This window comes from Hemitrygon akajei, chromosome 24, assembly GCF_048418815.1.
Source record: "Hemitrygon akajei chromosome 24, sHemAka1.3, whole genome shotgun sequence".
Lineage (NCBI taxonomy): Eukaryota > Metazoa > Chordata > Chondrichthyes > Myliobatiformes > Dasyatidae > Hemitrygon > Hemitrygon akajei.
In genome coordinates this window covers 21878233-21906004 of record NC_133147.1, presented here as the reverse complement: position 1 = coordinate 21906004, position 27772 = coordinate 21878233, and the positions used below count along the sequence as shown (strand labels likewise).

At 40.7% G+C, this 27772-nt stretch overlaps 1 protein-coding gene and 1 long non-coding RNA gene across 2 annotated transcripts in view; one reads left to right on the top strand and one right to left on the bottom strand.

Moving 5' to 3' along the window:
• LOC140715953 (immunoglobulin superfamily member 1-like) lies at positions 1-26824 on the top strand. The gene is made up of 11 exons (XM_073028552.1): positions 1-167; positions 3608-3637; positions 5253-5543; positions 9842-10132; positions 12864-13154; positions 16324-16614; positions 19713-20006; positions 21653-21943; positions 24177-24209; positions 24441-24543; positions 25511-26824. The coding sequence occupies exons 1-7, from the start codon at positions 137-139 to the stop codon at positions 19802-19804; spliced, it is 1317 nt and encodes a 438-aa protein (XP_072884653.1). The 5' UTR covers positions 1-136; the 3' UTR covers positions 19805-20006; positions 21653-21943; positions 24177-24209; positions 24441-24543; positions 25511-26824.
• LOC140715955 (uncharacterized) overlaps positions 4106-27772 on the bottom strand; it is a 50758-nt gene continuing 27091 nt past the window's right edge. The window contains exons 3-4 of the long non-coding RNA XR_012096225.1: positions 4679-4811; positions 4106-4308 (exon numbers count right to left, since the gene is read on the bottom strand). This is a non-coding gene — a long non-coding RNA (uncharacterized lncRNA). The remainder of the gene's footprint in view (positions 4309-4678; positions 4812-27772) is intronic.

Genomic DNA, 27772 nt, shown 5'->3' with positions numbered 1-27772 from the left:
CAGGCTGCAAAGTTTAGATAGCGTTGTTAAACAGTGACTTCCGTTTCATCCAGAAGATATATTATAACCACTTTGTCACCGAAACTGAATTTACCACGGTCACCGTGTTTGCTCTAGACTTCGTGTGTCAGAAAAAATGCTTTCGCTGTTCATCATATTGATGTTAGGTGAGTATCGGTTTGCACTTAACCGTCCCAACTGCAATCAGGTAAATAGCATTGAGGAAAGCAACTGATATCCTTATTAGATACCGTGCATGTAGAATATTGTGTTCGGAGTTGTTTAATTAGCGTTGGAGCAACATGCAGCCGCAAAGCTAACAGAGTGCGAGAGTTCAGCTATAACAGATAATTCTGGTTTTCGCCTCTGCTACAACTGGGTATTATTTTTGTGTTCGAAAACTTGATTGTAGCTGTTATCCTGCTCTCCCCGCGCCCCCACCCCACCAACCAGTTCACTAACACACTCTCTCACTCTGTCTCTTCTCCGCGCTCTCCTTGTCTATTTCCTGCTCTTTTAAACATAATTACGGAGACGTGAGACATAGACAAAAGCTCTCTCTCCCTCCCTTTCTCGTTCTCTCTCTATCTCTGTCCCTCTCTCTCTCCCCCTCTCTCTGTCTCCCCCTCTGTCTCTCTCCCCGTTAGAAAATGCACACGCTACCATGTGAACTATGATAGTTGCCTTATTTTTCCTGCAGCACAGTATCAAAACAAAAACAGGAAATCAAAAGCAAATACAAGACCTAACTATCTGACTCGTCAAGGCTCCCATTTTTTCAACATTGACCACTCCGGTTCTACAATTATCTATGGCCCTCAATTCTCCTAAAACAACTGTTACTTTTATTTGGCCTCTGCCTTTGTTTGCTTTGCAAACTGCACTTGCCTTTGTTACGATATTTTATCCCCCTAGCTTGAATTTCTTGTCGGTCGATACACAAAAGTAACAAACTCATCCATCTTCATCATGGGCCCTAGCCTTCCTAGCAGGTGGAGTGCATATAACAAGATGACAACTATTTTAGTATTTTTTGAATATCAGCAGAAAAACTAAAGCTGTCCAGATTTCTGCAGTGATATTTGAACTTATTAATTCATTTCTCGGAGTGAAAACATGTTATAGAAGGTAACAAGAAAGTCGTTTGTGGGTGAAATAACCAGTGGAAATTGTTGGTACAATTACTTCATCTACTTCAAGCTAAAAGAAGTTACGAGTTTGGTTTGGCAAATAAGGTGGAAGTAAATCCGAAAGGCTTCTACAGTTATATTAAAAGCAAGAGGATAGTGAGGGATAAAATTGGTCCCTTAGAGAATCAGGGTGGTCAGCTATGTGTGGAGCCGAGGGAGATGGGAGAGATTTTGAACGATTTCTTCTCTTCGGTATTCACTAAGGAGAAGGATATTGAATGGTGTAAGGTGTGGGAAACAAGTAAGGAAGTTATGGAACCTATGACAATTAAAGAGGTGGAAGTACTGGCGGTTTTAAGAAATTTAAAAGTGGATAAATCTCCGGGTCCTGACCGGATATTCCCCAGGACCTTGAGGGAAGTTTGTGTAGAGATAGCAGGAGCTCTGACGGAGATCTTTCAGATGTCATTAGAAACGGGGATTGTGCCGGAGGATTGGCGTATTGCTCATGTGGTTCCATTGTTTAAAAAGGGTTCTAGAAGTAAGCCTGGCAATTATAGACCTGTCAGTTTGACATCAGTGGTGGGTAAATTAATGGAAAGTATTCTTAGAGATAGTATTTATAATTATCTGGATAGACAGGATCTGATTAGGAGTAGCCAGCATGGATTTGTGCGTGGAAGGTCATGTTTGACAAACCTTATTGAATTTTTTGAAGTAGTTACGAGGAATGTTGACGAGGGTAAGGCAGTGGATGTAGTCTATATGGACTTCAGCAAGGCCTTTGACAAAGTTCCACATGGAAGGTTAGTTAAGAAGGTTCAGTCGTTAGGTATTAATGCTGGAGTAATAAAATGGATTCAACAGTGGCTAGATGGGAGATGCCAGAGAGTAGTGGTGGATAATTGTTTATCGGGATGGAGGCCGGTGACTAGCGGGGTGCCTCAGGGATCTGTTTTGGGCCCAATGTTGTTTGTAATATACATAAATGATCTGGATGATGGGGTGGTAAATTGGATTAGTAAGTATGCTGATGATACTAAGGTAGGAGGTGTTGTGGATAATGAGGTGGGTTTTCAAAGCTTGCAGGGAGATTTATGCCGGTTAGAAGAATGGGCTGAACGTTGGCAGATGGAGTTTAATGCTGAGAAGTGTGAGGTTCTACATTTTGGCAGGAATAATCCAAATAGAACATACAGGGTAAATGGTAGGGCATTGAGGAATGCAGTGGAACAGAGAGATCTAGGAATAACAGTGCATAGTTCCCTGAAGGTGGAGTCTCATGTAGATAGGGTGGTGAAGAAGGCTTTTGGAACGCTGGCCTTTATAAATCAGAGCATTGAGTACAGAAGTTGGGATGTAATGTTAAAATTGTACAAGGCATTGGTAAGGCCAAATTTGGAATATTGTGTACAGTTCTGGTCACCGAATTATAGGAAAGATATCAATAAATTAGAGAGAGTGCAGAGACGATTTACGAGGATGTTACCTGGGTTTCAGCACTTAAGTTACAGAGAAAGGTTGAACAAGTTAGGTCTCTATTCATTGGAGCGTAGAAGGTTGAGGGGGGATTTGATCGAGGTATTTAAAATGTTGAGAGGGATAGATAGAGTTGACGTGAATAGACTGTTTCCATTGAGAGTAGGGGAGATTCAAACGAGAGGACATGATTTGAGAGTTAGGGGGCAAAAGTTTAAGGGAAACACGAGGGGGTATTTCTTTACTCAGAGAGTGATAGCTGTGTGGAATGAGCTTCCTGTAGAAGTAGTAGAGGCCAGTTCAGTTGTGTCATTTAAGGTAAAATTGGATAGGTATATGGACAGGAAAGGAGTGGAGGGTTATGGGCTGAGTGCGGGTAGGTGGGACTAGGTGAGATTAAGAGTTCGGCACGGACTAGGAGGGCCGGAATGGCCTGTTTCCGTGCTGTGATTGTTATATGGTTATATACTCCAGTGTCTGCAGTTGAATGCGCCTTTCTTATCATTATCAGGATCATCATCATTATATGTCATGTCATATGACGCAGGCGGTCGTGGTCTCAGACCATGATTGTTCTTGTCGATTAGGCAATGTCATTACAAGTCAGTGACGCCAGCCATCATTAGTACTCTTCGGAGATGGCCTAGCTGGTGTCAGTGGTCGCATAAGCAGGATTTGTGATATGCACCAGCTGCTCGTACCAGCATCCACCTCCTGTCCCATGTTTTGGTGGCGTGATCTGGGGGCTAAGATGGTGCTGCACATTGCACAAGGGTGACCTGCAGGGTAACGGACGAAAGGAGCGCCTTAGCCCTCATTTAGTATAGAACTGATTCCACTTCGCCCCCGTCTTCATTATAGCGGATAACAATTCAAAAACCTTTGTCAGGAGTTTGTATTGAAGAACACCAGTCAAATGTATTTTTAGTGTTGCTGATATTAACACAACGAACTGGAGCCTTTTACTCATTGTGTATTCTTTCTTCAATTTCCTACAGTTCTACTTGCAGAAAATGGAAGAGCTCTGGGTAAGTCCTTTCAATTAATACAATACAATGATTGGTATAACCGCTACAAACAATTTCTATTGTAAGGTATACATTTGTTGGTGTAAACTTACAGTTGTTGCAGATGTGAAGAACTGGAAGAATAGGAACATAGATCAAGAGATACATTGTTGTTCATGGTGACAATCTGCTAATAATATTCTGTCAGACACAAAAGTCTATGACATTCCCTGAAGTCCATTTGCGTATGTTAATTCATCTATCATGTTCCTACTACATTCACATCAACTTCAAAGTCAATTCGACTTTCTCTATTCCTAATATTAGTACTGTTGAAATGCTTCTTTTGAATATATGTAGTTTATGATATTGTTATAGGATTAAATAAATCACAGATACTTGAACAAGGAATATATTTTAGCACATTACATTGAAATCTAAAGAGCTTAACGTAGTACTTCAGTTTATTAAGTTCCATGTACCTGAATAACCCTTGATTCAGTGTCAAAATTATGATGCCGGTCCATCACTTAGGTGTCACATAACCCAAACAATATCTGTAGTCCGGCTCCTAAAACGAATTGCACTTCTCATCGAGACATACGCCGGGGCTCCAGAAAGTATAAAATTAAGCAAGTTCACTGAGTCGAACAATAGGGTGAAGAACACATCTATCTCATGCCCTAATGCACCTAGAGTTAGAGAAGCAGAAACTGCTTTATAACATGGAAGGAAGAAATGTTGTTGAGATACAACTATAATAAAATTGTTGACACGTGCTTGACGCATTTAGAATAAAAACTGCCAAAGGCCTACATTTTATATACAGTTAAACAGATTACATGGAACCTTCTGTTTTGTGACACTTCCACTCCTTAGGCAGTAATATTCTCGAATGCATGCAACTATTCAAATGTACACTGGGAAGGCTTCATCAGCACTCGGATATTCCGCTGGTTTATGAAAAAAAAACAATATTCTTTGGGTGGTATGGTCACTACCGCACCACCCACGGAATATTCAAGATTTTTACAAACTTCGGGGAACCGGGTACAATCTCACCGTCGTCTGTAAGGAGTTTTCTACGTCCTCCACGTGCCGTTATTCCTCGTGTCATTCCGTGGGTTATTAGAATAATTGTGAAATTGGACAGCGCAGGCTTGTTGGGTCTCAAGGACCTGTTACGGTGCTGTATCTTTAAATAAATAAACAAATATAAATATATTGTATTCATATCCTGTTTTCAAAGATCGAAGTTCAGGAATACAACATGTAATTGGCAATAAAGTCATAGAGTGACAGAACAAAAAAGCTAGCAATAGGCCCGTCGGTTCATCTGGTTAGTGTCGAGCTATTATTCTGCCTAGACCCATCGACTTGCACGCGGAACTATCCAAATTCCTCTGGCAGCTCGCTCCACACTATCGCCACTCTCTGAGTGGCGAAGTAGCCCTCATGTTTACCTTAAACATTTCACCTTTCCCACTTAAACCATTACATGTAGTTCCAGTTTCATTCCATCTGACTGGAAAAAGCCTGCTTGTATTTACCATTTCTAGAAACCTCACAGACATCATGTCCACTTCAGCCAATAAAAATCAAATGTAACTGACGTATCAATTCCTTGTACTTTTAGAAGAGGTGCCGACGCCCAGCATCACAGCCGAGCCCACAAGTGCCACGGGACTGCAAGGTGGTGTCGTCATCTTCAAGTGTAACACTCTCATCGACGAGGATAAAACAGTCTATTTATTCAGGGGTTCTCGGAAGATTTTCGAGTTTCGTTCCATTTCGGAACCAGTAGCATTTTTCACACTTAGAAATCTAACTTCAAAAAGCGATGGAACGTACCGGTGCATTTCCGAAATTTTCCGACCCAGAAGAAGGAAATCTCGGCCTAGTAATACGATACGATTAACAGTGCTTGGTAAGTAAAAAGAAACTTGCACGTTGTCTGTGTTATTGCGTTTACCCTGAGAGTGATCTTCATTGTAAACATGCCAGAAGTACACTGTGTACTGTTGTAGCAAATGGAACCTCCAAACAAATTGTTAGTATTGTATTTATATTGATCCATTACTAGTGCATATACCGATATATGGAGTATATATTACTTGTGCATACGATACGTAGAGGTAATTTTAAACAGAAGAAGTTTGAGGTAGGTAGTACAGAGCGTAATCAATAACAGGATGACGAAAGCGGTGTTACTGTTTTTGTTGTTCTAGCGGAAGTATCGTGCAGGTAAATAACAAGATGGAATAAGAGCAGATTGTGAGGATACGAGATAATCGTTAAAGTGCGAGAGCTTTTGGACTGAGGGATATTGGCAGGTTATATGTGCTCTCAAGCCTTTGTATCTTCTGTCCGGTGGAAGAGAGAAGAGGAGAAGAATCACACGGTTGGGAGATATATTTGATCATATATTGTGCTTTATCGAGGTAGCGAGAAGTGTAGACAGTGTACGGGTAGGAGAGGCTGCATTCCGTGACAAACACACAGAGCCCAGGGCCACATGGAATTGCAACTTTTTAAAAAAATTCTTCGTGTGTTTAGATGAATGAATCTTTTACAATCTGTACCAAGCTATACTAACCTATAGTATATCTGGTAAGTGTGCCTTCAATGGTTCGTCTATATAAAAAAATTCACTGGGGTATGCACCCGTTCGACTGCAGAAAATGAGGACAGAGCTATTTCGTACAGCTTCCAATTCGGTTTGTCAGAGGTAAACCCAGAATCGCACGGTGAAAAAAAAATATTTTTTGTTACACACCTACATATCTAACGTTATTTGTATAAGTTAACTTGAGCTATAGAAATTTAGATTGTTTGGAATCATTGTGATAGGTAGGTTTATTATCACCAATGCGGGGTCATTACATGTCAAAGTGATCTTAACTCATTCGATATATTCCTCGAACAATGATTATTAACATGTGTACAGTGAAATAGAATAATTCATTGAGAATATTGAAATTGAAGACCAAGACATCTCTGCGTATTTTAATAATTAGAATCGCAAAGATAAATCCTGATAAACGATACCAATCAGAGGCAGCATTATGGATAGGCTTAGCTATAGGATAGGTCTAGCACTAGGAGCGACATTGTAGTGTAGTGGTTGGTGTGACGCTTTACGGCGCAGACAACCCGGGTTCAATTCCTACCGCTGTCTGTAAACAGTTTGCACGTTGACCCGTGTCTGCGTGTGTTTCCTCCGGGTGCTCTGATTTCCCCTCACAGTGCAAAGACGTAAGCGTTATTAGGTTAATTGGTCACGTGGTTTCAATTTTACGCAGCGACCTCGTTGAGGCAGAAAGGCCTGTTACCGTACGGTATCTCTTACTGAATAAGCTTAAAGAAATTAATTTTTAGCGTTTGGCCAGCTGCATCCCTGAGGTACAGTCTTCTCGTGGATACAGAACACGAGATAGATAGTGACACTAGAAAGAGACACTTTCCTGTGTCTCTACAAAAGCAGGTCTAACATTACTAAAGATTCTGTGCACAGGACCATTTCTTCATAATGAACACAGAAAATAGATCAGTAGCTGACATACATAGGCCGTTTGGTCAGAAGTATCGGCGGCAACCATATTGCAAAATTAGACGGAACCGAATACCATAACGTGCTTTCATGTTCATTATCTACTTAAACGCTTCTGAAACATCACCATCAGCATGTTCTGCTACATTTGCTACAGATCGACTGTAGGGTGAAAATGGCTTTAGTACTCTAGCCTTCAAATAAGGACATTGACTATAGGAGATGGATACTATGTTTCTGCTGTTCTATAAGTTGCTGATGAAGTTGTACTTGGATTTGCTGTGTACAGAATTTGTCACTCTACCACAGAAAATAAATTTCAATGTTTTTTTTCTATGTTCTGGAGTTTCCAAATATAAAGAATAAACGTTATTTCGTAAGAAGAAAACTTCCCGAGAAATAAGGACTCATCAATTACAACGACACCAAATAATGATATTAAATACCTTACTAAATATGATACGCTGTCTCTGTCCATATCGTTCATTGCAATATGCAATATATCAACATGGTAATATGGGTCGAGCCAATCTCATGCATACTGGTAAATCAAGTTGTCCCTTTTAGAGTAGTTGTAGTTCAAGAACTGTTCATAAGTCGCTGATAGGACGGAGCGGTAGAAAATGACAGCAGGGGAATGATATACTGTAGGTAATACCACCCATCAGTTACATTAATCTAGGTTGCCTAGCCTTCTGGAAGTACAATTGCCCCAAAATGCATTCGAATTCAGCTACACAGGAACGGAATGCGATTATCAATGTGACTGTATTTTCTCCCACTATCTTTTTCCTCCAGTTGTTTCGATTGCTTCCAATAGCCACTCAGACGTGAATTGTTAGATTCTTTGCCGATGGTAAATTGACGAGCCCTCGATCGGGTGGTGTGTGTGTGTGTGTGTGTGTGTGTGTGTGTGTGTGTGTGTGTGTGTGTGTGTGTGTGTGTGTGTGTGTGTGTGTGTGTGTGTGTGTGTGTGTGTGTGTGTGTGTGTGTGTGTGTGTGTGTGTGTGTGTGTGTGTGTGTGTGTGTGTGTGTGTGTGTGTGCATCTCCGCGCTATTCATAAAATTATGGCTCGAAGAAAGCAAGAAAACTGGCAATTCATATCAGATGGTCATTGACATTTTTTAAATTCTATTCTCTCCGCTACGTTCTGAAACTCTTAACCCGTAACCCCCATCCACAAACTAGATAGATAGATAGATACTTTATTCATCCCCATGGGGAAATTCAACTTTTTTTCCAATGTCCCATACACTTGTTGTAGCAAAACTAATTACATACAATACTTAACTCAGTAAAAAAATATAATATGCATCTAAATCACTATCTCAAAAAGCATTAATAATAACTTTTTAAAAGTTCTTAAGTCCTGGCGGTAGAATTGTAAAGCCTAATGGCATTGGGGAGTATTGACCTCTTCATCCTGTCTGAGGAGCATTGCATCGATAGTAACCTGTCGCTGAAACTGCTTCTCTGTCTCTGGATGGTGCTATGTAGAGGATGTTCAGAGTTATCCATAATTGACCGTAGCCTAATCAGCGCCCTTCGCTCAGCTACCGATGTTAAACTCTCCAGTACTTTGCCCACGACAGAGCCCGCCTTCCTTACCAGCTTATTAAGACGTGAGGCGTCCCTCTTCTTAATGCTTCCTCCCCAACACGCCACCACAAAGAAGAGGGCGCTCTCCACAACTGACCTATAGAACATCTTCAGCATCTCACTACAGACATTGAATGTCGCCAACCTTCTTAGGAAGTACAGTCGACTCTGTGCCTTCCTGCACAAGGCATCTGTGTTGGCAGTCCAGTCTAGCTTCTCGTCTAACTGTACTCCCAGATACTTGTAGGTCTTAACCTGCTCCACACATTCTCCATTAATGATCACTGGTTCCATATGAGGCCTAGATCTCCTAAAGTCCACCACCATCTCCTTGGTCTTGGTGATATTGAGACGCAGGTAGTTTGAGTTGCACCATATCACAAAGTCCTGTATCAGTTTCCTATATTCCTCCTCCTGTCCATTCCTGACACACCCCACTATGGCCGTGTCATCAGCGAACTTTTGCACATGGCAGGACTCCGAGTTATATTGGAAGTCTGATGTGTACAGGGTGAACAGGACCGGAGAGAGTACGGTTCCCTGCGGCGCCCCTGTGCTGCTTACCACCGTGTCAGACCTACAGTCTCCCAACCGCACATACTGTCTATCTGTCAACTAACCAATCTTTTCCTTAAATAGAGCCAATTACCTGAACTTTGCAGCCGCTCGTGTCAACGATACAATTATCACAGAAGCACCCTCATCACTCTGATAAAAATCCGTTTTAAAGAAACGTTTCTTTATTGCGAGGCTGTTCATAGGGTCCCAGAATATCATACTAAAATAAATAACCTCCCTGCGTTCACTCTTGCATTGTTCGGTACGTTTCAATTAGATGCCCCCTCATCCTTCCAAACTCCGTCGGATTCGATCACAAACATGTTAAACTTTTCTGACCTGGGATCATTCTTATAAACCACCTTTCCAACTTAGATACGGACTACTAATGCATCTATATAGTATAATGTTGAATTAAAGCAAAAGTAATTGATATAAACTTACATATATTATAACTCGGTTCAATCTTGATCTTCGTGATTAACTCTTATCAAACTTGTGATATTGTTTTCTACAGACACCCAAGCACCATTGAGCATATTGCGCCCATCATCAGCGGTGGTTACTGAAGGCAGCAATGTCAATATGACCTGTACAGCGAACATGCAATATAACTGTGTATTCTACGTATTCAGAGGAAATCGGTATTCACCAATCCATCTGGGACAGCGAAGAAACAATACCAGTATTTCAATACTGAACGTGACTCTTGGTGACGCAGGAAAATATACATGTCATTGCCTGGTGGAAGTGAACGGTATTTTTGTGCTCTCAACGCCAAGCCACTTCATGGAATTGACTGTGATAGGTGAGTTATGATTACCATGTGTAGGTAACATGGACAGCTGCTGCCATGGGATGTCATTGCTTATGCCAAACTCTTCCCAAAAGAGTCTTGTACGATGTAGCACAGATGTCGTTGCATGATGTCAGTTCTTATTTCAAATCGACATCCTCGGGTGTCTGCCCGGTCAATGAAGTCAGGAACTCTTTGATCTAACCGTGCGATCTTCGACATTTAGGCATTTACACATGCAGTTAGCTTTCAAGTATATCTCCTGCCTTTGTCCTGATGTTTGAGAGTTTGCATTCAAAGTGAAAGGGGAAAGTTCAAACCTCACGAGCAAGGCTCTTTTATTTAAAACGGAAAGGGCTATATCTCTGAAATGCGCTGCCAGGGGCGTGGAAGAAGTCCCTAGTTAGGCTCACAATTGGGCTATGTCACGTTTCTCGACAAATAAAAACATCTGTTCTTCAACTCTGGAGATTAGATACTATCCGATATTGGCCTCACGCGTCAAATCCTGATTGAATAGAATTTGAAATGAGTGATGCTACCCCCTCAGCTGTACTGCAGTCATTGTTGATAACGGCAATTGGCTGTCAAACGTAGAATAAAAATCAATTATTTTAATATCAACTAAAGTAAATAGTTTTTGATATTTTATAGTCATGTTGCATTCGGCGCAAATATCAATTAGCTTTCGCATTTATCTAATGCATTTAATTTATTTAGCTCGATCTGCCCAAAACACTCAAGAGATAGACGCCATTAACGCAACTGAGTCTACTCCGTCATTCCATTCTGACTGATCCATTATCCCTCTCAGCTCCATTTCCTTGTCTTCTCCCGTAACATTTAATGCCCATACGAATCAAGAATAGATCAATCTCCGCTCTAAGTATACCCAGTGAGTTGGCCTCCACAACTGTCTGTGGCAATGAATTCCACAGAATCACCACCCTCTGGCTTAACAAATTCCTTTTCATCTCTGTTCTAAACAGATGCCCCACATTTCTGAGCATGTATTTTCAGGTTCTAGACTCTTCCACTATCGGAAATAACCTCTTTGCACATCTGTCTAATCCTTTCAGTAGTCGACAGGTTTCATTGAGATGCTCTCCCATTCTTCTAAACTCCAGCGACGGCAGTCCCTAAAACTGAGTTCATACGTTAACCCTTGCATTAGCTGGATCATTTGCGTGAGCTTCCTGTAACCTTTCCAATGCCCGCTCATCCTTTCTTACATAACGTGCCCAAAACTGCTCACCATGCTTGATAATATATCTCTGTATAACAGAGTTACAGTAGGTTGCAGAATCTGAAAATACTTTTACCAGGAACGGCCCATTAGGACGATGTACGCTGAGGCCAAATTAGTCGAAATTGTTACATGGAACACTTTATGGGGTGCAGGGATTGACGCATCACTTTGGCTCACTTTAATACAGCAGAAATACACTCTCCCTTTTAAGCCCTCGAAACAACTCCATAAAACTTCTCAAGTATCACAGATACTTGAAACAAGGAATTTATTTTGGCACATTACATTGAAATCTAAAGCGCTTAACGTAGTACTTCATTTATTAAGTTCCGTCTACCTAAATAACCTTTGATTCAGTGTCAAAATTATGATGCCGGTCCATCATTTAGGTGTCACATATCCCAAACAAAATCTGAAGTCCGGCTCCTAAAACGAATTGCACTTTTCATCGAGACATACGCCGGGGCTCCAGAAAGTATAAAATTAAGCAAGTTCACTGAGTCAAACAATAGGGTGAAGAACACATCTATCTCATGCCCTAATGCACCTAGAGTTAGAGAAGCAGAAACTGTTTTATAACATGGAAGGAAGAAATGTTGTTGAGATACAACTATAATAAAATTGTTGACACGTGCTTGACGCATTTAGAATAAAAACTGCCAAAGGCTTACATTTTATATACAGTTAAACAGAGTACATGGAACCTTCTGTTTTGTGACACTTCCACTCCTTAGGCAGTAATATTCTCGAACGCATGCAACTATTCAAATGTACACTGGGAAGGCTTCATCAGCACTCGGATATTCCGCTGGTTTATGAAAAAAAACAATATTCTTTGGGTGGTATGGTCACTACCGCACCACCCACGGTATATTCAAGATTTTTACAAACTTCGGTGAGCCGGGTACAATCTCACCGTCGTCTGTAAGGAGTTTTCTACGTCCTCCACGTGCCGTCATTCTGCATGTCATTCCGTGGATTATTAGAATAATTGTGGAATTGGGCAGAGCGGGCTCGTAGGGTCTGAAGGACCTGTTACCGCGCTGTATCTTTAAATAAATAAATAAACAAATATAAATATATTATATTCATATCCTGTTTTCAAAGATCGAAGTTCAGGAATACAACATGTAATTGGCAATAAAGTCATAGAGTGACAGAACAATGAAGCTAGCAATAGGCCCGTCGGTTCATCTGGTTAGTGTCGAACTATTATTCTGCCTAGACCCATCGACTTGCACGCGGAACTATCCAAATTCCTCTGGCAGCTCGCTCCACACTATCGCCACTCTCTGAGTGGCGAAGTAGCCCTCATGTTTACTTTAAACATTTCACCTTTCCCACTTAAACCATTACATGTAGTTCCAGTTTCATTCCATCTGACTGGAAAAAGCCTGCTTGTATTTACCATTTCTAGAATCCTCACAGACATCATGTCCACTTCAGCCAATAAAAATCAAATGTAACTGACGTATCAATTCCTTGTACTTTTAGAAGAGGTTCCGACGCCCAGCATCACTGCCGAGCCCACAAGTGCCACGGGATTGCAAGGTGGTGTTGTCATCTTCAAGTGTAACACTCTCATCGACGAGGATAAAACAGTCTATTTATTCAGGGGTTCTCGGATGATTTTCGAGTTTCGTTCCATTTCGGAACCAGTAGCATTTTTCACACTTAGAAATCTAACTTCAAAAAGCGATGGAACGTACCGGTGCATTTCCGAAATGTTCCAACCCAGAAGAAGGAAATCTCGGCCTAGTAATACGATACGATTAACAATGCTTGGTAAGTAAAAAGAAACTTGCACGTTGTCTGTGTTATTGCGTTTACCCTGAGAGTGATCTTCATTGTAAACATGCCAGAAGTACACTGTGTATTTATACTGTTGTAGCAAATGGAACCTCCAAACAAATTGTTAGTATTGTATTTATATTGATCCATTACTAGCGCATAACCCACATATGGAGTATATATTACTTGTGCATACGATACGTAGAGGTAATTTTAAACAGAAGAAGTTTGAGGAGGTAGTACAGGGCGTAATCAATAACAGGATGACGAAAGCGGTGTTACTGTTTTTGTTGTTACAGAGGAAGTATCGTGCAGGTAAATAACAAGATGGAATAAGAGCAGATTGTGATGGTACGAGATAATCGTTAAAGTGCAGGTTATTATGTGCTATCAAGCGTTTGTATCTTCTGTCCGATAGAAGAGAGAAGAGGAGAAAAATCCCACGGTTGAGGGATATATTTTATCATATAGAGTGCTTTATCGAGGTAGCGAGAAGTGTAGACAGTGTACGGGTAGGAGAGGCTGCATTCCGTGACAGACACTCGGAGTCCAGGGCCACATGGAATTGCAACTTTTTTTAAAAGATTCTTCGTGTGTTTAGATGAATTAATCTTTTCCACTCTGTGCCAAGTTATATTAGCCTATAGTATACCTGGTAAGTGTGCCTTCAATGGTTCGGCTGTATAAAAAAAATTGCTGGGGTATGCGGCCGTTCGACTGCAGAAAATGAGGACAGAGCTATTTCGTACAGCTTCCAATTCAGTTTTTCAGAGGTAAACTCAGAATCGCACCGTGAAAAAAAAATTTACGCACCTACATATCTAACGTTATTTGTATAAGTTAACTTGAGCTATAGAAATTTAGATTATATGGAATCATTGTGATGGGTAGGTTTATTATCACCAATGCGGGGTCATTACACGTCAAAGTGATCTTAACTCATTCGATATATTCCTCGAACAATGATTCTTAACATGTGTACATTGAAATAGAATAATTCATTGAGAATATTCAAATTGAAGACCAAGACATCTCAGCTCATTTTAATAATTAGAATCGCAAAGAGAAATCCTGATAAACGATACCAATCATTGGCAGCATTATGGATAGGCTTGGCAATAGAATAGGTCTAGCTCTAGGAGCGACATTGTAGTGTAGTGGTTGGTGTAACGCTTTACGGTGTAGGCCCGGGTTTCAATTCGTACCACTATCTGTAAACAGTTTGCCCGTTGACCCGTGTCTGCGTGTGTTTCCTCCGGGTGCTCTGATTTCCCCTCACAGTGCAAAGACGTAAGCGTTATTAGGTTAATTGGTCACGTGGTTTCAATTTTACGCAGCGACCTCGTTGAGGCAGAAAGGCCTGTTACCGTATGGTATCTCTTACTGAATAAGCTTAAAGAAAATAATTTTTAGCGCTTTGCCAGCTGCATCCCTGAGGTACAGTCTTCTCGTGGATACAGAACACGAGATAGATAGTGACACTAGAAAGAGACATTTTCCTGTGTCTCTACAAAAGCAGGTCTAACATTACTAAAGATTCTGTGCACAGGACCATTTCTTCATAATGAACACAGAAAATAGATCAGTAGCTGACATACATAGGCCGTTTGGTCAGAAGTATCGGCGGCAACCATATTGCAAAATTAGACGGGACCGAATACCATAACGTGCTTTCATGTTCATTATCTACTTAAACGCTTCTGAAACATCACCATCAGCATGTTCTGCTACATTTGCTACAGATCGACTGTAGGGTGAAAATGGCTTTAGTACTCTAGCCTTCAAATAAGGACATTGACTATAGGAGATGGATACTATGTTTCTGCTGTTCTATAAGTTGCTGATGAAGTTGTACTTGGATTTGCTGTGTACAGAATTTGTCACTCTACCACAGAAAATAAATTTCAATGTTTTTTTTTCTATGTTCTGGAGTTTCCAAATATGAAGAATAAACGTTATTTCGTAAGAAGAAAACTTCCCGAGAAATAAGGACTCATCAATTACAATGACACCAAATAATGTATTAAATACCTTACTAAATATGATACGCTGTCTCTGTCCAGATCGTTCATTGCAATATGCAATATATCAACATGGTAATATGGGTCGAGCCAATTTCATGCATACTGGTAAATCAAGTTGTCCCTTTTAGAGTAGTTGTAGTTCAAGAACTGTTCTTAAGTCGATGATAGGACAGAGCGGTAGAAATTGACAGCAGGGGAATGATATACTGTAGGTAATACCACCCATCAGTTACATTAATCTAGGTTGCCTAGCCTTCTAGAAGTACAATTGCCCCAAAATGCATTCGAATTCAGCTACACAGGAACGGAATGCGATTATCAATGTGTCTCTATTTTCTCCCAATATCTTTTTCCTCCAGTTGTTTCGATTGCTTCCAATAGCCTCTCAGACGTGAATTGTTAGATTCTTTGCCGATGGTAAATTGACGAGCCCTCGATCGTCAATTGTGTGTGTGTGTGTGTGTGTGTGTGTGTGTGTGTGTGTGTGTGTGTGTGTGTGTGTGTGTGTGTGTGTGTGTGTGTGTGTGTGTGTGTGTGTGTGCATCTCCGCGCTATTCATAAAATTATGGCTAGAAGAAAGCAAGAAAATTGGCAATTCAGATCAGATGGTCATTGATATTTTTTAAATTCTATTCTCTCCGCTCTGTTCTGAAACTTTTAACCCGCACTTCAATCCACAAACCGACCAATCTCTTCCTTCAATAGAGCCAATTACCTGAACTTTGCAGCGATGGTGTCAACGATACAATTATCACAGAAGCACCCTCGTCACTCTGATAAAAATCCGTTTTAAAGAAATGTTTCTTTATTGGGAAGCTGTTCATAAGATCCTAGAATATCGTGCTAAATAAATAACCTCCCTGCGTTCACTCTTGCATTGTTCGGTACGTTTCGAAAAGATGCCCCCTCTTCCTTCCCAACTCCGTCGGATTCGATCACAAACATGTTAAACTTTTCTGACCTGGGGTCATTCTTATAAACCACCTTTCAAACTTAGATACGGACTACTAATGCATCGATATAGTATAAGGTTTAATTAAAGCAAAAGTAATTGATATAAATTTACATTTATTATAACTCAGTTCAATCTTGAGCTTCGTGCTTAACTCTTATCAAACTTGTGATATTGTTTCCTACAGACACCCAAGCACCATTGAGCATATTGCGCCCATCATCAGCCATGGTTACTGAAGGCAACAATGTCAATATGACCTGTACAGCGAACATGCAATATAGCTGTGTATTCTACGTATTCAGAGGAAATCGGTATTCACCAATCCATCTGGGACAGCGAAGAAACAATACCAGTATTTCAATACTGAACGTGACTCTTGGTGACGCAGGAAAATATACATGTCATTGCCTGGTGGAAGTGAACGGTATTTTTGTGCTCTCAACGCCAAGCCACTTCATGGAATTGACTGTGATAGGTGAGTTTCTTATTACCGTGTAGGTAACATGGACAGCTGCTGCCATGGGATGTCATTGCTTATGCCAAACTCTTCCCAAAAGAGTCTTGTACGATGTAGCACAGATGTCGTTGCATGATGTCAGTTCTTTTTTCAAATCGACATCCTCGGGTGTCTGCCCTGACAATGAAGTCAGGAACTCTTTGATCTAACCGTGCGATCTTCGACATTTAGGCATTTACACATGCAGTTAGCTTTCAAGTATATCGCCTGCCTTTGTCCTGATGTTTGCGAGTTTGCATTCAAAGTGAAAGGGGAAAGTTCAAACCTCACGAGCGAGGCTCTTTTATTTAAAACGGAAAGGGCTATATCTCTGAAATGCGTTGCCAGGGGCATGGAAGAAGTCCTTAGTTAGGCTCACAATTGGGCTATGTCACGTTTCTCGACAAATAAAAACATCTGTTCTTCAACTCTGGAGATTAGATACTATCCGATATTGGCCTTACGCGTCAACACCGGATTGTATAGAATTTGAAATGAGTGATGCTACCCCCTCAGCTGTACTGCAGTCATAGTTGATAACGGCAATTGGCTGTCAAACGTAGAATAAAATTCAATTATTTTAAGATCAACTAAAGTAAATATTGTTGATATTTTATAGTCGTTGCATTAGGCGCAAATATCAATTAGCTTTCGCATTTATCTAATGTATTTAATTTATCTAGCTCGATCTGCCCAAAACACTCAAGAGATAGACGCCATTAACGCAACTGAGTCTACTCCGTCATTCCATTCTGACTGATCCATTATCCCTCTCAGCTCCATTTCTTTGTCTTCTCCCGTAACATTTAATGCCCATACGAATCAAGAATATATCAATCTCCGCTCTAAGTATACCCAGTGAGTTGGCCTCCACCACTGTCTGTGGCAATGAATTCCACAGAATCATCACCCTCTGGCTTAACAAATTCCTTTTCATCTCTGTTCTAAAATGATGCCCCACATTTCTGAGCATGTGTTTTCAGGTTCGAGACTCTTCCGCTATCGGAAATAATCTCTTTGCACATCTGTCTAATCCTTTCAGTAGTCGACAGGTTTCATTGAGATCCGCTCCCATTCTTCTAAACTCCAGCGACGGCAATCCCTAAAATGAGTTCATACATTAACCCTTGCATTAGCTGGATCATTTGCGTGAGCTTCCTGGAACCCTTCCAATGCCCGCTCATTCTTTCTTACATAACGTGCCCAAAACTGCTCACCATGCTTGATAATATATCTCTGTATAGCAGAGTTACAGTAGGTTGAAGAATCTGAAAATACTTTTACCAGGAACGGCCCATTAGGACGATGTACGCTGAAGCAAAATTAGCCGAAATTGTTACATGGAACACTTTATGGGGTGCAGGGATTGACGCATCACTTTGGCTCAATTTAATACAGCAGAAGCACACTCTCCCTTTTAAGTCCTCGAAACAACTCCATAAAACTTCTCGAGTAAATCTGCAGATGCTGGAAATTCAAACAACATACACAAAATGCTGGCGGAACACAGCAGGCCATGCAACATCTACAAGGAGAAGCGCTGTCAACGTTTCTTGCCGAGACCCTTCGTCAGTCCTTCGACAGTTCCATTTTAACCTCGTTTGCCCTATAGCATGGTGGCCATAACCGTACATAGCTCTCCTGTACTCAATTCCCGGTGATATCTCTTCCAAAAACCTATGCACTTTAGTGTCAAAATCTCTCTGTTCAACGGTAGCCCAGGCCTCTAATATCCCATAGTATAAGTTCAAGATTGGTGTGACTTTACAAAGTGCTTCACCTCACATTTTTATGCATTGTCGTCAATTTCTAGAATACTGGGATTTTGCTCATGAATGTTTTTGAAATCTGGAAAAATATAACTCTTTGCTACTGCAAAGTTCTGAACAAATCTTTCTGATCACATAAGTGTTTTCAGTAGCCGGTTACCTCGTTAACAGTGTGGGAAAACAAATTTGCCAGAGCATTTGATTTTATAGATGATCAAAAAAGTGAAAGGGAGACATTCACATTCCCACTGTGGAAGGACTGAAAGCATCTGAAAAGCGACGAATAATCATTCGTCTGCACGGCGATTCTGCAAAGTTATTAAGTCATGGTGTAATACAGCACAGAAACAGGTCCTTCGGCCGATCTGATCCATACTTTCTGCGTTATACGCCGCTGACATTTAGAGCAGCAATAACAGTACCTCTGTCTCTCTGTATCCTTGATCGGTGCAGAACTATTATTCTGCAGAGTCACATCGACCTACACTTCGATCATAGCCTTCCATATCCCTCCCAGCCATGTATTTATACAAATGTCTCTCTAATGTCGAACTCGAACCTGCTTCCGTCACTTCCGCTGGCAGCTCGTGCCATACTCTCACCACCTCCTATGTGAAGAAATTCTACGGCATGTTCCCCTAACCTTTCACGCTTAACCCATGATATCTAGTTCTTGTCTCATCCAGCCATCGTGGAAACAAGTCTGTTTATATTTACCCTATCTGTACCCCTCATAATTTTCTGTACCTTACAAACTTTCAAGAAACTATATTTTGTAGTGAAATAAGTTGGACGCTATTCCTGAAATAATTGAAGGCAAAACATTGAGTAAATAGTTTTCGATAACGTTTTGGGATCAACTTGATTAACACTTACCGAAAATAAACTTTAAAATACATTACAAAATAAATTGTTAAATTGGTGTACTGTTGTCCCATGTACTGACATGCAGAGAAAGAATCTTTTGCTTAACGCCGATACAGATAAATTTATTTTGACTGTGTTTCAGGTGGTGCAAGTTAAACAACAACAGAGTTCCAACAAAGTGTTGCAAAGAAGGTACAATGCGGGTAGACAATAACATACAAGATACGTGAGGTAGATTTGTAAGGTCAAGAGTCCATCGTTCCGTTCTTTCCGAACCATGTTATTGTCTATTAATAGTGGAATAGAAGCTGTTCTTGAGCCCGGAAGGTCATATTTAAAGACTTTTTTTTTATTTTATGTCGGATGGTAGGGAATGAAGTGCGTACGTCCGAGATGAATTGGACATTGAACTGACTTCATTGCAATCCTTTATATTTTCAGAAAGTGTTCCGAAACCCAACATCACGTTTGAACCGAAGTCAGGCATAGGATTTCAAGGAGGCATCATTACCGTCAAGTGTGAAATTCCCTAGTACCCGGAGAGAAAATAGTTTATCTTTCAACAGGCTCTAATAAAATGTTCGGTGCTGTCACCCTTTCAAAGCCGGCAGTATTTTTCACACTAGCCAATTTGAGTTCGAGAACCCCAAGAAATTACCGATGCATGTACGAAATGCTGGTACCCAAGAAAGGCAAATCGGGTGCCGAGTGATGAGATTCAATTAACAGTACTTGGTAAGCGAGTTAAACGCTGTGCACTACCTGTGCTACTAAGTTTCATTGCGAGAAATGTTTTCATTGGGAACATGTTGAACTATGGGCATTGATGCAAAAATCCCTGGTTGTGTGTTATAGCATGTTGCAACCCAATTCACTGAATCGCAAGTAGGGCTGCCTAAAGCACACTGCTGGGGTCCGTGAAACCAAACCTTTCTGTGTGGAAAACTGATGATCATTTTCCCATTTTTATCTCATCTACAACTAACAATACCAATTGAAACGAATTGCCACTTTCTCGGGAGATGGACCACTCAGCCAGTTCTCATCTCGCTGATCAACACACATTCTCGCTGATTTTGTGCCAAAGTCTTGATGAGATCCGAATCATTTCAGAAGTTATTGGGGAAAAGCATGATTTGTTTGAATTAATATCACTGGCGATGCAAATTTGTCAGCGTTGTTGATATTGATATTTCTTTCCAAATGTGTGTCCATTGCTTTTAACTTAACTTCATGGTTAAGTCTGTCTGTTCTTTTGTAAAAATCGTTCTTCACTACTACATTCTCAAAATCGGTCTAAGGCCATTTTGTGCTGTCAAATCTAGCGCAGCATGAGCTACTGACTAATAACATTAAGGCAAGGGGATATCTTATCACGGATGCGAGCAGCATCTCAGACAGTAACTTTCTAGTAGCGAGATACGAAGTCCAAATAATTGAAGGAAGAAGTTATATGTTGGGTCGTGTTATCTTCTCTCTCTCTCTCTCTCTCTTCTCTCTCTCTCCTCTCTCTCTCTCTCTCTCTCTCTCTCTCCTCCTCTCTCTCCTCATCTCTCTCCTCTCCATCTCTCTCCTCTTCTCTCTCTCCTCTCTCTCTCTATCTCCTCTCTCTCTCTCTCTCTCTCTCTCTCTCTCTCTCTCTCTCTCTCCTCTCTCTCTCTCTATCTCTCTCTCCTCTCTCTCTCTCTCTCTCTCTCTCTCTCTCTCTCTCTCCTCTCTCTCTCTCTCTATCTCTTTCACCACTCTCTCTTACCTATCTATGTCTCTCCTTCTCATGGTTCGTACGAGAATGGACAGATGGAACAGCTCGACACTTACCAATAACTTGCAGAGCCCCATAAAAATCTACCTCCATTAGAGCTGAATACGGTGGGATACAAGTGCGAATGCAAACAGGAACCGAGCAATGGAATCCCCTCAGTTACGTATCCTTATTGAAGTAGAATAATCCGATTTAGAAAAGAACTCTATTAACCAGACGTCTCATTGGAATAACCACGTGGAGTTGCTTTCCTCCAATGGGTCCGTAGCTTAATTGGCCATGGTAAATTGTTCTGTGTGCGCAGCTGAGTGTATGATCTCGTATAAAATGGTATACAGTGCAGGTAACATCAGTACCAATCGATGAGTGAGGCTGGCGCGTAAGCTATAGTTTAATGCTCTATTGACTGTTTCGGTATAGTGCCACTCTGCATCTCTCAGATTCCTGTATTACTCTGTAGTGTATCGAACATAGTGCAATACAGGAACAGGCCCATCTGTCCACAATGTTGTGCAGAACGATAGAAGACTAATCTACGCAGGTCATCTGACGTCGATCGTATGTTTGAAAATGTCACTGAATTTGTTTGCCTGATTCTCTGACGTTATATTATCCACAGACATCCAAGCACCCTCAAGCTTTTTGTACCCAACTTCAGCAGGAGGTGACCGAAGGCAGCAATCTCCTTTAAACCTGCAAAGCCAACACGAAACACGAGTGCTTCTTCTATGAATATAGTGACGATGAATATTCGTCTTACCAGCCCGGCGACAACAGTGAACAAAACAAGCTTTTCATGTATAGCCTAAGGCGTTCCGATGCCGGAAATACGTATGTCATTGCCTTGTGGAGGTGAAAGGTACTATTGCATTCTCGGCTCCGAGTAACGTCATGGAATTGTCTGTGATTGGTGAGTTTGATCTTTACCAAAAATGCGACTTATAATGCAATATTGGTGGATTATATAGGCATAAGTTCCTATGCAGACGTTCCGAAACATCTGGTCATTTACCTGAAGGTCTTTGTCACATGTTGTGCAATGTACACGTGTTGTTGCTTGATTGAGTTAATATTACTTGTGTTTATTCTGAAAGCAACAAGATCCCATTAGCAGCCCCGTGCTTATGAATAGATCTTTCACTGTGTATATTCTGTTTAGCTGTTTTTCGTTTACTGAGGGCGACCGTCTAACCTGATGCATCATCTTTGACTCATTGTCATGAGATCAGCGACGCCCATAGAGCTTTCTTCTGATTCACTGCGCACCGGCAGTATTGTAAAGCATCTCATTAATAGACATCGAGGAAAATAACTTTTCCTGAAATTAGCATTTTAGGTAGACAGGGTGGCGAAGAAGTTTCTTGATCCATGACATTCATCAGCCTCAGCGATATTGTAAAGTAGTCCTGATAAAAGGTCTCGGACAGAAACGTCAACTCTTTATTCTTTTCCAATACCCTTTATATTTTTTAATATTTAGCCTATTGTAACGAATCTTGAATATGGTGATCATATTCAGGGCATGGACTTGGGGATAGGAATTTCACGAACATTACAAGAGTTAAGAATATTCAGACCGCAAATATCTGTTGTCCTCTGACGGCGGGGGAAATGCAGCCATGCGTACCCAGTGCAATCGTTCTGAATGAGGCTTCCACTGTTAGAATGCACGAGGTCATCTGTCGTATCCCACAGCTCCATCGCATTTAGCACCCGCCAGTTAGTTGAACTGCAAATCTAAAGATACTAGTTTGATGTGATAGAGCCTTACAATTGTAGGGTACAGAAAAAAATGAAACTTCGGTCCACTCATCCATGCCGAACAAGATGTTTATCTATACTAGTTTTATGGTTCTGCATGTGTCTTATGTCCATCTGGGTTTGTTCTATCTAAGCTTTATCTAGATATCTTTTTAACATTGTTCGCTATTCCTGCCTTAACAGCTTTATTTCACAGATGCTTCCACATACCCACTAACCTCAGTATTTTGCCTTCCGTTTGTATTATTTATTTTAATGTAATACTTATTGTAACTATAATGATGTTATATATTGCATTCCATCGGTGCTGCAAAACAGCAAAATTCCATGTTATTTATCTGTTATAATAAGACTCATTTCGGTTCTGAACTTGTATCATCAAGGTGCCTCTTGGGTCCTGACTAACTCTTTCCACTCTCACAATAAACCTATGCTGTCTGGCTTTAAAGTTACCTGCACTAGAATAAAGGTTCTGGCCATACATACACGTTATCTACACCTCGCATTATTTTATTAGCCCCTATATGCTCAGCACCCCCCCCACCCCCCCATAACGCTGAAGGAGAATAAACTTACTATTCTGTGGGGCCTCTCCTTAAACCAAAGCTCTACTTTCCAGGTAAAATTCGTAAGAATATTTTCAGCACCCTTCCCAGCGTAATAACAACCTTCTGGAAGCTGGTGACCACAACAGCCCATAATACTCCAAGCGTTGTTTCACTACCTGCTTCTACATTTTTAAATCACATCCCAATTAGCGCCCTTACGGATTAAGGCAAGCAGGAAAAAAACGTTTTTTCTCCACTCTATCCTATCTCCGTTTTCAGGAACCGACTTGTACTCCGAGGCCTCTCCGTTCTTCAGCATTCTAGCGCTTATGGGTTGTCTGATTGATTACAGCACCTCGCACTTGTCCGAATTAAGTTCTGTTTGCCACTCCTTTTCCCAGTCTTCTAGTTCATCGAGATTCAACTCTAATACTAGGCGATGTTCTTCACTCTCCACCACAATGTCAATTTTGGTGTCATTGATGGTGGCACAAATATCGGTCGGACTTAAATGAATGTAGAAGTAAGACTTCTCCACAGCTTTAAACTGAAATATATGTTTTTCTTCCGTTCCGCTGTTAGCCACGTTAGTTTCTATAGTTGTAATTTTCTTGACAGTGGCTGCAGTGCCTTCGGCCTTATTTAAAGATTTATGTTCCTATAGGATGAAAGTACATTTATCTTGGGCATAGCATATCAGAAATGCAATCTGACGTCAGGTTTTTTTTCCTCTCCGAATCAGAGGTAATGAGGAGAGATCACCCCCTCGCTTGCCCCACTTCTGCTTGTGTCTTAAACGCGGTCATTTGAAATTCTCTTTTGTTTACGTTGCAGCGAATGCTTCCGCAGAATGTGAAGAAGGTGTCTGTAAGTACAAAGTAGATTATTCGCGTATGCTACGGCCCTGCGCAGTACGTTGATAAGTCGGCACCTTTATATATATAAAACTACAGTCAGCGTCCAAATGGAATATAATTCCTAGTTTAAGCAGTTTTCCACAAACCTGTAGTCGAGTTTGATAAATCACCAGCGTAGCGCAAAGAGGTGTTGAATGCAATTATTAAGAGAAAGCTTCAGATAACCATAAATTGTTTTCAGCCTCAGAGTATGGTGGCCTTTTAGTCGTAGCGTTGGGCGTTACCGTGTTTATCGTGCTTATCCTGATGTCTGCAATCCTGGCTATCCGCCTGTCTAAAAGAAGGTAAACTGCAAGTGATGTGGTATTAATATGCTATTAATATTTTGCTTCTATTTTGGAAATCTCACTAGAAGTACAATATTACCTCTTGTGAACATTAAGGAGGAGGTTAACATCGTTAAAAGCTATGATTCCTCACTGTTTCACCCTTTCCTCATTGGCAAAAATATTCATATGAATAGATAACGTTGGTTTAGCCGTAGATTTCTGAACGTTCTTCATGCATGAACAAGTTGGAGTCATTGAGGGGGCGGCATTGTAGCGTGGCGGTTCGCACGACGTTATTAAAACGCTATCAACCCTAGTTCAATTCTCGCCACTATCTGGAAAGAGTTCTTACGTTATCCCGGTGACCCCTGGGTTTCCTTCGGCTGTTTCAGCTTCCTCCCACATTCAAAAAGCCATGCATGCTAACAGGTTAATTGGTCACATCGATAAAATAGCCAGTACTGGCTCGTGGTGCCGGAAGGACCTGTTAATTTGTGTCTCTAAATAAATATTTAAAATACAGTTTGAAACAGTCCCTTCGGCACAACTCGTTCATACCGAAACAGATGGTCATATCCAGCCAAACATGTCTTATCCATAAACCTGTCCAAGTGAATTCTAAATGATTTACAGTCAATTTTAGGCGCTTTGAATGCACTAACGTGGTGTCTGAAAATGCGAGAACGACGTTTTGCTGACATATATACAGGCATGTCAGTAGACGGGTAATAGGTGGGAAATGGACTGTGTGAAAACAGATGGGATGAAAATAAATAGATTACATTTTAGGCACAAGCATTGTAGGTCCTCGGACCTTTCCGGTCCATTGGTGTTCTGCATGTTAAAATTTAAATCAAGGCTAACGTTCCGAGTACCATTACAAATAGTGATAAAAGGGTTCGATCTGTTCAAAATTCAAAGTAAATTTATTGTGAAAGTACGTATCTGTCATCATATACTACCTCGGGATTATGTTTTGCAGGTACTCTCCGGAAAACAAAGAAACTGAATAAAATCAATGAAAAGAAATTACAAGCAAAGACCGAAAATCAAGCTACAGAAGAAAACAAATTATTGAATTAAATATTAAAAATAATATTGACAGAGAATGTCTAATTTTATTGTGATTCAATTGGGTCTTAATTATGTAAAATATGACTAATATTGATTGTATTACTAACAAATGGCACTGCACAATTCTCTATTCAATTGATATCTAGAAAGCAGGTAACACACTCCAGTAAAGAAGAGCATGGAATTTCTGAATATTGTATTTGCTAAGTAACCCGCAAGTGGCACGCTATAGTGCACAAATTACATAATATTTCCGTTTGCAAAGCTGAAAACATTACGGACTGTCCTTCAACGTTGCTGCAGTATAATTCGAGACAATTCATGACGTCTTTCTCAGACGTCAATCAACTTGTCAACACCTATGTGTGTGACATGGGGATAGTAAAAATCAATCTGCCTCATAAATTCGCATGTAAACTGGAAGTAAGCAGTGTTTTATATGACCATCAGACAGCGAAGCAGAATTAGGTCATTTGATCTTTGGAGTCTGCTCCGCTATTTAATCATGGCTGATATTTTATCCCTCTCAGCCCCTTTCACCTGCCTTCACCCTCTAACCTCTGAAGCATTCAGCATACACAATGCCCTCAGTGACATTGAGTTCTATAAATTTACTCATCTCTGTTTTAAATGGACATATTTATATTCTGAAGCTCGACACTTTGGTCTTAGACTTTCCCATCACTGGAATCACCCACTTCACTTCCATTCTATCTAGTTCTTTCAATATACCAAATAACGTGGCCTCCATCGCCGCCTGTGGCAACGGATTCCACGGATTCACCACCCCCTAGATAAAGAAATTCCTCCTTTCCTCTGTTTGAATAGGATTGTCCTCTATTTTGAGTCTGTGCTTCCTTCTCCTAGACTGACCCACAATAGAAAACATTGTCTGGCAAATGTCCGCCAAGCTTTCTGACATATATCCCAGAGAACGAACATAACACACACTGACTGCATTTGGGTTTCACGATACAGGATGTTGGAAAGCATGCAAAGAGGCAAATACCACTCCAACTTACCCAAGACAGGAACCAATCCCAATCACATCCTTGTTCCCAGATCCACATCCCTTACGCGTCATTACGGTGAGGTATGATTTGCAAAACGTTATTTGCACGTGTTTTCGATTACTTCTGTCAATGATATGTAAGCTTATTTTTGTTTGAATTGATGCGTACTTGTACTTTCATATGGAATAAACTGTCCAACAGTTATTGTATTCTTGCTATACCACGTAATGTCTTTTAATTTTAAAACAAAATTGTTACCCATAAGCTAACGAAAGAGTCATAGTGTTGTGCAGTGAGTCAGTTATCTCCATATTCTCGAAAAATGACCCCACGACACTTTCAGTCTCACTGATTCGACTATACAAATACACACAATTTACAGCAACAATTAACCGCCACACCCTGCGTTTTTGGGGGGGGGGGGTAATGCGAGGAAACCGAAGCATGGGAAAGATGTCCACGGCGTCACTGAGATAACGTGCAAACTCCGCACATGCAGCACTAGATTTCGGAAATGACCAATAATAGTTGGAGCTGCACGATTGTGCTCCCTTACTTCGTAACACGTGTGCTCTAACTCAGCAACGTGTGTCAAACAATGGTTCAATGACTACAAAGAATAACTTGCACATTTCATATAATATTTCTTTTACGTTTCTTACGCCCATGGTAACCCATTTGCTTCATTAATTCTGCGTCATCTCTCAGAGCATTTCTTATTCACCTGTATTCTCCCACTTATTCTCCTGTAATTTATTTCCTCTTACATATTAACGAACTACTTCTAATTAACATGCAACAGGAATGATTTCTAGTAAACAACAAAGCTAATAGCGCAGCTTCTGGTTTGTGCAACTGAAATACACCGAGGTAACCCACACAACCGCCGTAGAAATGTATAGTCTCTACACTTACAGTATCGGAGTTCATAACTGAACATATATCCCAAAGAAAGTACTACCTACATCGATTCGAAACGTCCCGGGGGACTTGAAATAGTATGGACAATAAGTGTATTTGCTGCAGGTAAATTAGCTTTTCAGATGACTGCTTTTCGGTCTCTACACTCAGAATATTTGCCGTTGAAGGACATTCTGCTCGTGCATCATCACACTCAGATTCCATAGTCCATAAAACCATACGACCATGTATATAGG